This window comes from Setaria italica, chromosome VI (assembly GCF_000263155.2).
Source record: "Setaria italica strain Yugu1 chromosome VI, Setaria_italica_v2.0, whole genome shotgun sequence".
NCBI classification, from domain to species: Eukaryota; Viridiplantae; Streptophyta; class Magnoliopsida; order Poales; family Poaceae; genus Setaria; species Setaria italica.
In genome coordinates, this window is record NC_028455.1 from 13,853,485 (window position 1) to 13,866,281 (window position 12,797).

Sequence of the window (12,797 nt, forward strand, 5' to 3'; positions counted from 1 at the left end):
CATGGACTTAAAGCAGAAGTACTGGTGGAACGGGATGAAGGCGGACATAGCCCAGTTCGTCGCTCATTGCGATATTTGCCAAAGAATTAAGGCCGAACATCAGAAGCCGGCTGGGTTGCTACAACCACTACCCATTCCAGTTTGGAAATGGGACGAGATTGGCATGGATTTTGTAGTGGGATTGCCCAGGACTCAGAAAGGGAATGACTCCATATGGGTGATAGTGGACCGACTCACTAAGGTCGCCCACTACTTGCCCGTACGGACCACCTATGGTGGAGAAAAGCTAGCTCGGCTCTATGTGGACAACATAGTGAAGTTGCATGGTGTACCTAGCAGAATTGTTTCGGATAGAGGGACCCAATTCACCTCTAGATTCTGGAAGAGTCTCCATAAGGCTATGGGCACCAAACTGGACTTTAGTTCAGCTTATCACCCCCAGACCGATGGCCAAACAGAGAGGGTGAATCAAATCATGGAAGACATGTTGAGGGCATGTGTCCTTACTTATGGCAAGGATTGGGAGCAGAGTCTACCATATGCAGAGTTCTCGTACAACAACAGTTACCAAGCCAGCTTAGGCATGTCACCGTTTGAAGCTCTCTATGGAAGAAAGTGCAGAACCCCGTTGATGTGGTCAGAAGTGGGGGAGCGCACCCTGGTAGGACCTGCCTTTATCAAGGAAGCAGAAGAGCGAGTAGCTGAAATTCGGGAGAAGTTGAAAGCAGCACAATCTAGGCAGAAGAGCTACTCAGATAAGAGGAGACGAGAATTGATTTTCCGTGAGGGGGACTTCGTGTACCTTAAAGTCTCCCCGATCCGAGGTACCCGGAGGTTTCAAGTGCAAGGAAAGCTGGCCCCTCGGTATATCGGACCCTACAAGGTGCTAAAAAGAATTGGAGCGGTGGCCTACCGTATCCAGTTGCCCGAAGAAATGTCGGATATCCACCCGGTGTTCCATGTGTCCCAGCTGAGAAAATGCCTGAGAGTACCAGAAGAGCAAATACCGGTGGAAACCATAGATTTGCAGAAAGATCTGCGGTATCAGGAAGTACCCGTCAAGATTCTGGACACAGAAGGACCAGGAATTCAGCAGTACGAATTTGCAGAGTTCAGTGGAGTAGGCATGGTGAGGAAGAAGCCACTTGGGAACGCGAGGATGCGTTGAAGAAGGAATTCCCCCATCTGTTCAGGACTCAGCCGAATCTCGAGGACGAGATTCAATTTAAGTGGGGTAGGTTTGTAACGCCCGCAAAATACACCCGGTTAAATCACCCGTTAAAAACACTTTCCAAAATTTTTTCCGACCGCCGAGCTCCGTCAAGTCTTTTCCCTTCCGTCGGACCCGCCGTCCTGGCCCCGACCCGTCAATCCTCCATTTTCCACTCCCCGTAATTTTCGCCGCGTGCCCGTCAAATCCGTCACCGCGCGCAGTCGAATCCCGAAAATTTCGCCATCTTTTTCCCCTCCCTTCCCTCTCTTTCTCTTCCTTCTTTCTTTTTCTTCCTCTTTCTTTTCCTTCTCCTTTTTCCTTCTCCTTCTTCCTCCCCTTTCTTTTTCCTTTCTTCTCTCTCTTCTTTTACTTCCTGGCACCCCACCCACTTGCATGCGCCGGCCACCCCCCCCTGCAGCGCACGCGCGCCGAGGCGCTGGGCAGCGCTCGCGCGCTGGGCCGCGCGCCGCGCCGCGCCGCGCGCCCGCGCCCGCGCCCCGCGCTGCGCCCGCGCCGCGCCGCGCCCGCCGCCACGCCCGCCGCGCCGCCGCGCCGAGCCCGTGCCGCGCCGCGCCCGCACCGCGTCACGTCGTCCGTACCGCGCCCGCTCGCGCCTTGGCGTTTAGCGCTTGGCTCGGTGCATCGCGTCGTGTCGCCGGTCACCGGTCGCCGCCCCTGTGGCCTCGACGACCACGCCGCCACGCCATCCACGAGCTCCACCACTCCGGCACGCCACCGGTCAAAAGTCCGGCCGCCATCATCACCTCGGCCCTCGCCCGTCCGCGCGCCGCCTATAAAAGGAGGAGCCGAGCCTCCACCTCCACACCCTCACCACGAGCACCTTGTCTTCCTCACTCTCACCACCAGAACGCCGACAGCCATTGATTCCTCTCAAGTTCCTGGTTGTCTCCAGGAAAAAAAAGGAGTACATCCTTATCCTAGCAATCCAGCCCACTAGTTTCCCTTATTCGCAAATAGGTCCTTCCACCATTCCAAAAATAATTACAGATAGGTCCTTACTCTCGCGGTTCAGTCCTAAACCCCATTTTAAAGCCCCTAATACTCCTTTAACCCGTCATTTCATGCGCCAAACCTCCTCCGATTAACCCCAAACTCGACCACGGCCTTCCCTCATATATTTCCGCCGAGGCATATCAAAATCCCACGAAAATACCCTTCCTACCTATTTTCCGTTCATGTTTCCTGTTCGGAGCTCATCGGGTAAAACCCTTTCTCCTTTTATTTATTGTGTGCTCGTTTGTGTGTGCCGTAGATCGCGGAGTACCCGAGGAGGAGTTCGACCGCGAGCCCGAGCCCGAGGACCAGTACCGCGAGCAGGAGCTCCCGGAAGGCTTTGAGAACGGCAAGTCCAATCTCACCCTTTGATGCATATTTTAATACCCAGTTTTTCAGACACAACCTATTGGCCTGTTTTATAAAATGCATATTGTTTTATCGCAAGACCTGGTTGGATAGCCACCCCTTGATTGTTATGACTATTCCTTGTTGTCCCATGTTTATCTCTAAATATGAGTTGCTCTGTTTAGATGGTAAATACTGCTAGGATGCTTAGGAACTCATTATCCAAATTCAAACTTGACCACACCTGTTTACTCGGAAAATAAATGTGTGAGTATGTTTCACTGAGAAGTTGGGTTTTCGGGTGTCAAGGGAGGTGGTGGATGAGATGGATGGGTGTTTCTTGTGTGGAACTCCGGATTGACAGGCTCGTACCTCAGTGGTTGAGCAGTGTGGGAGATATCCATCTCGTCATGACTAAGGACCGAGTTGATGTGTCATCCTGCCTAATTCCCTCATCGTACAACCACTCGACCGTTGTATGGGCAACGGCTTAGCATAAATCCCACTAGCTAAACTGCTAGGCTTCAGGTGTGCTGGTGAGCAACGGGAGGCCTTGGAAAAGGACTAAGCTCTTGGTGACTTAGGTCCCGGTTACGACCCCGGGGTTGGGTTGTTAACCCCTTGAGCGCTCTCGCGTTGACTAGTCAGTGTTGGCTAAGGTGGGTAATGGCTTTGTTAGGATCCGTACCGACACTAAGGTGTTCGCGATACGGTACCCTACTTGTGGGAAAAGTGTACAACCTCTGCAGAGTTAAAACCTATCCGGGTAGCCGTGTCCACGGCATTGGACGAGTTACGGCTCGGTCACACAACTAGCTTTTGGGGATGTCTGGTATTCTACCGCGTGTGGGGGTGTGTGGAATTTTGGAAGTGTCCGGCAGGTGTGCCGTGCGCTACGGCGGACGGGGAGTCCGGTAGCGATAAAACTTGGATCCTTTGTGTAGGATCAACCCCACTTGATATATTGATTATTAAACTATTTTTATGAAACTTCTTTGAAATGGAACCCTGCATGTGTCTAAAATCCAGCTTTACTGCAAATAAACCACAGCTTATTCCTTGTTTATTCTGGTGCATACTCTGTTGTATCCCCCTCCGTGGATGGGGTTGGACTTGCTGAGTACTTTTGTACTCACCCTTGTGTTGTTACTTCAGAGGAGGATCCGGACTTCGTCGCCGAGGACTTCGAGTAGGAGGTTGCGTCTGCACCCAACGCTGCCTGTGGTGTTGGCCCTTTTGCAGGATGCTTCCGCTGACGCTTAGCTCCGATTGCAGCCCGGAGTCCGATTGGACTGCAACTTGGATTTGTGTTGTTATCGCTTTAGTCTTGCTTTGGGTGTGGCTTGCCCGCCCGCTCCTTCGGGAGTTGTACGGTTTCTGAACTATCTGTTGAATAAATGTGTTATCAGCCTCCTGGGACTGATAATTTGGATCACATTTAGTCTCTACTTATGTGGGGACGCTTCACGACCCGACCCCGCCACCTTCCCGCCTTCGCCCGCCACCCTCCGCCCCGTCCCCCGCCCGCCCCCACCCGGCCTCTGCCCTCCGCCCCGCCACCACCTCTACCTCACCCTCCGACCTCCCGCCCTCTGCCCCACCGCCCCTCCCGCCACCCACCGCTGCCTCACCTCGCCCCGCCACTGCTCCTCACTACCGATGAGGGGCAAGCGGAGGGGGAGGGGAGGGGAAGCAGAGGTGCCGGCGGCACTGGAGAGGAAGGGGCCGGAGGTGAGAGGAGGTGTGAGAGAGAGGATAAGAGAGGAGAGAGAGATAGAGGATAAGAGAGGAGACAGGAGCATAGGTACCGGGGGATGGATATTAAGGCGCGCGGGTGGGAGTCTCTTTAGTACTAGGTGGGAGCTCCACCCGGTATCAAATATCAGGTGGAGCCTCCACCTGGTACTAATGTGCCTAAGGGCCTTTAGTACCGGGTGAAGCCCCTAACCGGTACTAAAGGGGTTCACGGGGACCTATCCGTTAGACCTGGTACCGGGTCCAAACCCAACTAGTACTAAGGTGCTGGACAAAAGGCTCTTTCCGCAGTAGTGTAGAGGAAGAACATGGCCAGATCGTAAGACGGCTAACAGTAACAAATCAACCAGCACTAGTTTAAATTAGGCACCTTGAAATCTTGGCTAGCTTTTCTTTGTATGAACAGAAAATTATAGTGACTCGGGGATCAAGACAGCCCACTAAAATTTAGGACATCTCATACCCCAGGAAATTAAAATCCATCCAGATCACTTCACTCAAAAAAGTAGGCCAAGCAAGAGGTGGCATAAATTTCTAATTCCAAAAGTTAAAAATTAGAGGAAACCCTGAATTTTGCAGTTAAGCTCAACTAATAAATATTATAGAGTAGCTTTAGTTCAATTTCAAATTTACCACATAGGGTTCGATAACACTCAAGCCTTGGCCATGAATACATAAACTTTATAATTAGTCCAAAGTTCTGAAAAAGGTTTACAACCAACAGCCTAGAAGTTACTATGTTTCATTACCTATACATAAGTGGAGCCTGGTTGCAGTTGCAACCAGCTTTTTACATGGGGATGACAGACCTGACCGCAACCTACATGGCTACATCGGCCTCTGTTTTGGCTTCCACAAGTCTTAGCAAACACATATAGCACCCCAGCTAGGGTTCCAATGCGTCAAGCAACTTTTCTGAGCATGAGAGTGCAAAAAAACAATAATCTTTAAAACAGTTGAAAATTGGGTACAACAACTACGGTTTGTTATCAGTTCAAGCTAATTACCTGCTTCATGCTGCATCTTTGAGTTCATCTTTGAGCTAGCACAGATTGATGCTATGTGCATCGTGAATCATAACTGCAATTAAGAAAAGACACGTCAGGATTAAGAGATGTAATAGAACAGAATTTTTTGTTAAATCATCAACTCACAATGGTTGAAAAGAAATCGGAACATGTAATGCAAACATATATAAAGAAAAGAAAAGCCGATGCACATATGGTTGTTCAGGCCTGTTCGCTTCAACTTATTCAGTCGGCTTATCAGTCACCAAACAGTATTTTCCTCTCACAACAAATCAGCTGTTTCAACTTTTCAGCCGGCTTATAAGCTGAAGCGAACACGCCCAGGACTGCATGTGGAGTGTACCCAGCTCATCGTGCATTGCAAACAGGACGGAGTTATAGCGATTTACCCTGTTTATTACATATAAAATGTTCACAGGTTCAGAGACGGCTCCAGGGGTTAAAAAGGGCGCGCATTTGCGCATAGTCTCTCAATGCACAAAGGACTCCGAACAACAATTTTCTACTCAAAGAATATCAACTCCAGAGCTACTTAAATATTTCTCCGGTCAAACAATAGGCATTTAAAATAACTTCACCTAAACTGTGTCTGATATCCAAGCAAAAATTATGTTCTGCGTTTTTTTTCACGTCCTCTGCATATAGTTGCGTCGGCATTCTTCCGAAATGTATGCATGTACAGAACAAAATACAAGACGTCACATATCTGAAACGTCAGAATTGTACAAAACTTTCCCGACACAACAGGCCACCAGCAATGACACAGGGACCATAGGACGGTCACATGGCGCACTTAACACACATCAATTTGTATTAGAACTGCCCCCAGCTTCAATTGGCGTCCATTAGTGTTCTCACAAACAGAGGGTGCATGCAAATACTGAAGACGAACAAATGCACCATGTAAGAAAGAAGAATAACTAAGAGTAACGGTATGTTTGCAAAATACAGTTAACAAAGTTTCAAAAGAAAAATACAGTTAACATAAAACTAGCTTATATTTGGATATAGATTTAACAGTAGGAGCCAAAAGGTAAACGAATAAACAAAGAACGACGAACATGAATACATCAGACCACTGGGCTACAGCTGCTGCGAACATTGAAACTTAAACAGAGATACTAAGATCCGATTTTATGCCTGAGAAAATTGTAGTGCCTCCAGCAAAAGCAAACTAATGAATGGCCAACAAATTCCTGCTGCTCATAGATTTCCTGCGGTTCCAGTGGGTGCCCTTTTGATGGAAATATGATTAAGCAACTGCAGGCATGTCCTTCAGCCAGGCATCAAGTGGCTTGCCAATAGAGTAGACGATAAAGCCAATCTCCCTGAGCTTCTCACTGTCAACGATGTTGCGCCCATCGAAGACAAAGGCTGGCTTCTGCATGTTGTCGAAGATCTTCTGGTAGTCCAAGGTCTTGAACTCGTCCCACTCGGTGAGGATGCAGAGGCCATGGGCGTCCTTGGTGGCCTCATATGCGTCCCAGACCATGCTCACCTGCTTCACTGCACTGGGGCTTGTAGGCTGCAGGTGCATCGGGTGGTCCCAGTCAAACTTGTTCATGGCGAGGTCCCGCTGGATCTGATCTTCAGTTACTTGGGGATCATAAATGCTGATCTGAGCCTTGTCACCCAGCAGACCCTTGCACACATCAATGGCCGGGGTCTCCCTGGTGTCACCAGTGTCCTTCTTGAAGGCAAAACCAAGAACGGCAATCTTCTTGCCAGCGACAGTGTTGAACATTGAGGAAACAACACGGTTGACAAACCGGCTCTTCTGGTAGTCGTTGATCTTGATGACCTGCTTCCAGTAGTTGGCCACCTCGGGGAGGCCGTTGCACTCGCAGATGTACACCAAGTTCAGGATGTCCTTCTGGAAGCAAGACCCACCAAAGCCAACACTGGCATTCAGGAACTTGGGGCCAATCCTCGAGTCCTTCCCAACGGCATAAGCCACCTCAGATACATTGGCACCAGTGGCCTCGCAGAGTGCAGAGATGGCATTCACAGAGGAGATCCTCTGTGCCAAGAATGCATTTGCGGCAAGCTTGGAGAGCTCAGCAGACCACAGGTTGGTGGTGAGGATCCTATCCTCAGGAACCCAGTGGGCATACACATCCTTGAGAGCCTGAACAGCCTTCCTGCCCTCAGGGGTCTCCCGGCCACCAATGAGAACTCTGTCAGGCTTGAACAGGTCCTCAATCGCTGTGCCCTCCGCAAGGAACTCTGGGTTTGAGAGAATCTGGTAGTTGATGCCCTTGCTATTGTGAGTCAAAATCTTTTCAATAGCTTCTGCTGTCTTTACAGGGACAGTGGACTTCTCAACAACGATCTTGTCTGACTTGGAGACATCAGCAATCATACGAGCAGCACTCTCCCAGTAGGTGAGATCGGCAGCCTTGCCTGCTCCAAGCCCACGGGTCTTGGTAGGAGTGTTAACAGAGACAAAGATGATGTTTGCCTCAGCAACATGCTTCTCAACATCAGTGCTAAAGAAAAGGTTCCTGCCCCTGCACTGCTTCACAACATCATCAAGACCAGGCTCATAGATTGGGAGCTGATCGCTGTTCCAAGCTTCAATGCGAGGCTTGGAGATGTCAACGACAACAACCTCAATTGCTGGGCACTTGAGGGCAATGACAGCCATTGTAGGGCCACCAACATAGCCAGCTCCAATGCAGCAGATCTTCACCATCTTGTCAGTTCACTCCACAACCTGTGATTGAAAAATGTGGTTTTCAGTGGATTGTAAAAAGGTGCATTTAAACATATGGCACAGATTGAAGACAACAATAAAATTTTAAGCGCTAGAACCAAGATCTTGTTGGAAACATGTGATACAAGTGCAGTAGTCAAATAACAGGCATAGAGAAGACTAGGTAGTAACAATTTGGAAAGATCTTCAAGTTTGAGAGGAATCATAGGTATTTAACAGTTTAGAGTAAACCTAAATACAATTACATACATTTAAAAACTCCATGATTGTAGTGATTTCTATAAGGCGTTATTTGACAAAAACGAAATGAGCCCCAAATCACCCACGTTAGCAAGCAAGCTGTGTACAGACCAGAAACTCTCATCAAAGGGAGCACAAGAAACAAAGATCATGAGGCATATACTATTCAACTCTCAGATCTGAAGATACTATAGTAAGAGAACTTGAAGAAGAACAAAAACTACAATATGGATTTGCATTATTTTCAAGCTCCGGTGCAAAACTAAAATGAAATCAAAAGTACTGAATGGGATGAGGGGGAGAACCCTTACCAGATCTCAAGTTTAGGAGAGGGCACTAGTAGAGAAGAGATGGAGGCAACCTCTTGTATGCAGAGACAAGCTGCCTGCGAGTTGTATGCAGAGGGAGGGTCAGCTCCTTATAAACCCCTTCCCACAAAGTCACCAAATTAGATCTACCCCACCCCTCTCCCCTTCAAAAGAATAACTGTGTCAAGTTTGGTCAGTTATCAGAATAATTGTGGAGGTGCCAGTTGCTCAAACAAAGCAAAGTGCTCATGCTACACATGAGCCTACCAAACTTCCATAAATCATAAAGGTTCACATGAGTACATGACACACCACCAAACCTCTTTCCTTCCACCCATATTAAAAATATTGCCAGATGCATAAACAAAAAGGTGCTAAGCTGTTGTGCTGTAACCAAACAGTCTAATGCTATTATCAGATCTGAAATTTCCATCTCCATTCTCAATCTATCTGTATCTCTCGTCCAACGTACACAACTAAGGTTAGAAATGGGGAGCCGATATGGCTGAGTACATGTAGCCCATGAAGAGGAATATGATCAGCAGAATAACTAGGGATAAGCAACCACACTATTTTAATACATGGTCAACTAAGAGCAACAAAATAATTGAGACAAGAACAGTATAGATTGATAAGTTACAGCTATAGATTGATAAGTAAGAAACACAAGAATACAAGATGTATGCTGCAATGCTTCTGTATCAACTGAATGAAGGTAGTAGAAAAGCCTTCAAAATTTAGGCAGACAAAGTTAGGAAGCTGATGCCAACGCTTGTCCTAAATCCTAATGATACCCTCACCAACCATACATGTGCACTATTTACTGATTAAGACATGGAGGTGGAATCTTCTGTAGAGAATATAAAAGGCCAACTGTAAAAAAAATAAAGGGATTCTGTAGAATGTAGATGCGTCCTTTAAACCCAAAAGTTGTGTAAGCAGGAAAACAATGAAGTGCCATAATCACCCGCTGTTGCCATTTGATTACTGCTACTCATAGAATAAGAAAGACTCCATCTTTCTGTCCACCACCAGTCATCATTTAGAGAAAGGCGCTAGTAAGAAACCTCCTTACACAGTCTAAACCATGGACTGTCACATGCCCATCCTTCAATTAAACAAGTCAACAAAATCCTAAATTACTATTTATAAATGAGCACTACATAGTAAAGTTCATGTACGCACACATCATACAAAATAAACATACACACTTTATGAAAAAAGTATACGTAACACACATCACTTTCTTGGAGACTTAGGACGCCATAGGGACCGAAAAAAATGGTCATAAGACAGCAAACCAAATAAGCACAATTTAAAAACCACCACCAACATCAACAGCAATGACAGCAACTAGAACAAATTAAAACAGAGCCTGCCTCCCTACGACGCATTTTAACAAACACCAGATCTGCATCTCAAGTCATGACTCCCCCCACAACCCCGCTCATCGTCGCTAACAAGTAACAATAATTTAGGCAGAAATCCACCGACATCGGAGAAAAGGAGCACAGGCAGCACAGTACCATCTCCCCCCACCAGATTCGGTTGGAACTAACCCAAGGAAAGTTGGTGGTTCCTTTGAGTGCCTGCGAAGGGACCAAGAAACACGGCAAGCCACCTGCGGGCACGCACAACGTGGGGCACCAAATTCCTATGGAAATCAACCGCCATTGGTACGTGCCCCGCAGCGCAGCGAGCAAAGCAGACCCGCCACAGAAGAAAGAGCGATTTGGGTCACATCGCCCGGAGCAACTCTCGCAACAACCCAAGCAAGCAAGGTAGGGCTCAGCACCAACGGAAGAAGAATCAATCCGGGTCCGGATGGATCTCCGGCAGAACAGTAGAGTAGCAGGAGAATGCTGACAAGGAGAGGAGAGACCCACGTGGTGGTGGAAAGGGAGCCGGAGGCGACAGGCGGCGAAGACGATCGCCGGGCCGTGCGCCGCTCTACGAGGGGGCGAGGAAGAGAAATCAAGATGATAATGGCAGGAGGAGAATACCAAACAGCCGAAGTATCGGTTTTCACAGACACGAAACCGTCCGTACTCTTCTAATCCCATCTTTACAGTTCAGTTGGGATTTTTTTTTCCAAACATTTTAATGAAAATTGTAGATTGTTGTTTAAAACCTTGAATGTCAAAATTTTGGCAAATTAGGATACATAAATTGTTACTACGCCAAAAGGAAAAATATTAAAAAAAATCTCCGGTTCATAAGTTCATATCGTGGTACAACGGTTGAAACGGATGATAAATACACACCGTTTATCAAATTAGACTAGCAAATTATGCCCATGCATTCAGCGTACGACCTAATCTAATAAATATGGCACAAACACATCACATAACTTGATTTCCACATCATTTATTTCAAATTAAGCTTCAAATTTGTGAGCACTGCATCATTAAGTCTGTTCGCTTCAGCTTATAAGCCAGCTGAAAAATTGAAACGGTTGATTTGTTGTGAGAGGAAAATACTGTTCGGTGGCTGATAAGCCGGCTAAATAAGCTGAAGTGAACAGGCCAATTGTTGTAGCGATGCCACATCGTAGGTGGGCCCACAAGGATAGGTAGGGGCAACAACCACTGTGAACATACATGTTTCATAGCCAAAAGTCCACACACAGTCATAGCGGTGATATCCAAAAAAGAAATACGTAAGTGACGTGATATTTACTCTAGGTTTGGCATTAGAGTTCGATTAGGAGAAAACACGCTCATCATGTTCATTTGAATTTGAATTTCATATGTCCCTTCCTATTATGTGTTGTTCGATCCTTAGATTTCTTACTAAAATGGGTTAACAGATTTCTTACTAAAATGGGTTAACAGATATAATTGTGCTATAAATACATATGAAGATAGAAGGCGAGCGAGATATCATTAGAGATACTCCCTCCGTTCCAAATTGTAAGTCATTCTAAAAATTTTGGAGAACCAGAGTATCTCAAGTTTGACCAAATTTATATGATAATATAATAATATTTATGATGTCAACTAAGTATCATTAGATTCTTTATCAATTATATTTCCATAGTATATCTATTTGATGTCATAAATCTTTATATTTTTCTCTATAATTTTGGTCAAACTTGAGATGTTTTGACTCTCCAAGATTCTTGAAATGACTTACAATTTGGGACAGAGGGAGTACTTCCAAAATACAAATTGGATTGTACCGAGTCGAAGAATATATAAAAATAACATTATTAGGCTCACATTGACTACACATCCCGTCTGCCTGCTTAGGGCAGTCCCAATGGGAGAAACCATCGTAGTTTCCATAGTCTAAGATATTGTATCAAGAAATCATCCTTCACAATGCAACTTTTTTTATCTAGAGTCTAAACAAAAATCCAACCACTCATTCTCTCTTCTAGTACCAGATCCTCTATGCAAGTAAAGGAGGCCTCGTGCCTGGTGGACTCCCTGTTCCATGCGCACTAGATCCAAAGGAGGTTGTTGGAAACTGGTGGTTTGTGGCGGAACCGCCCAACTTAAGCTGGTTTAAGTGCGCCTAATTGTTGTCGGAACAGCAATTATTCAAAACGCACCTAAAAATAGCATAAGTCCGGTAGTCCGTCGAGTGTCCCTAGGACTCCTCGAAGGATCCACGATGTGTCTCATAGCCATACATCAGGATAATATCCGCGATGGGATAATATCAACAAATATTACATTTTTAAAGACATAACCAAGGTACGATATATTACAACCATAGTTTGAAACAAACTTAATAGTGCAGGTTAGCGTGGTTCTAAGAATTTAAAACATGAACCAGTCCGGAAGAAAAACAAACATTTAAGTTTTATTCTAGAGTATCCTGAGACTCATAAGATACCCTAGATCTTCGGGGCTTCCTCTTCGGTGGGTCCCTGCTAGGCTTCTGAAAATAACAACAAGGGATCCCCTGAGTACGGAGTACTCAACAAGTCTTACCCGACTAACCAATATAATAACTTTCTTTGGAAGTGTATGCTTAGCTTTTTGGTGTACTTGGCTAATGCAATTTTTGCCGAAAAGCTTACTACAAGTGATGCCTTAGTTTTATCTTTTATTTGGGTTAAGTTATTACCTAACCATTCTAAATGATAGCAGAAGTAAAAGCAACCACAGCTGTTAAATCATACATTACTTGACAACAGGAGATTTTATATTGCATGAAGTAATACT

General features: G+C 46.2%; 1 protein-coding gene across 1 annotated transcript; it reads right to left on the bottom strand.

Moving 5' to 3' along the window:
* Positions 1 to 6,262: 6,262 nt before the first annotated feature.
* Positions 6,263 to 10,642, bottom strand: LOC101780186 (UDP-glucose 6-dehydrogenase 4). Its single transcript, XM_004973096.4, has 3 exons — positions 10,509 to 10,642; positions 8,626 to 8,699; positions 6,263 to 8,074 (listed from the first exon to the last, which is right to left on the bottom strand). The coding sequence occupies exon 3, from the start codon at positions 8,051 to 8,053 to the stop codon at positions 6,611 to 6,613; it is 1,443 nt and encodes a 480-aa protein (XP_004973153.1). The 5' UTR covers positions 8,054 to 8,074; positions 8,626 to 8,699; positions 10,509 to 10,642; the 3' UTR covers positions 6,263 to 6,610.
* Between the last annotated feature and the right edge of the window lie 2,155 nt (positions 10,643 to 12,797).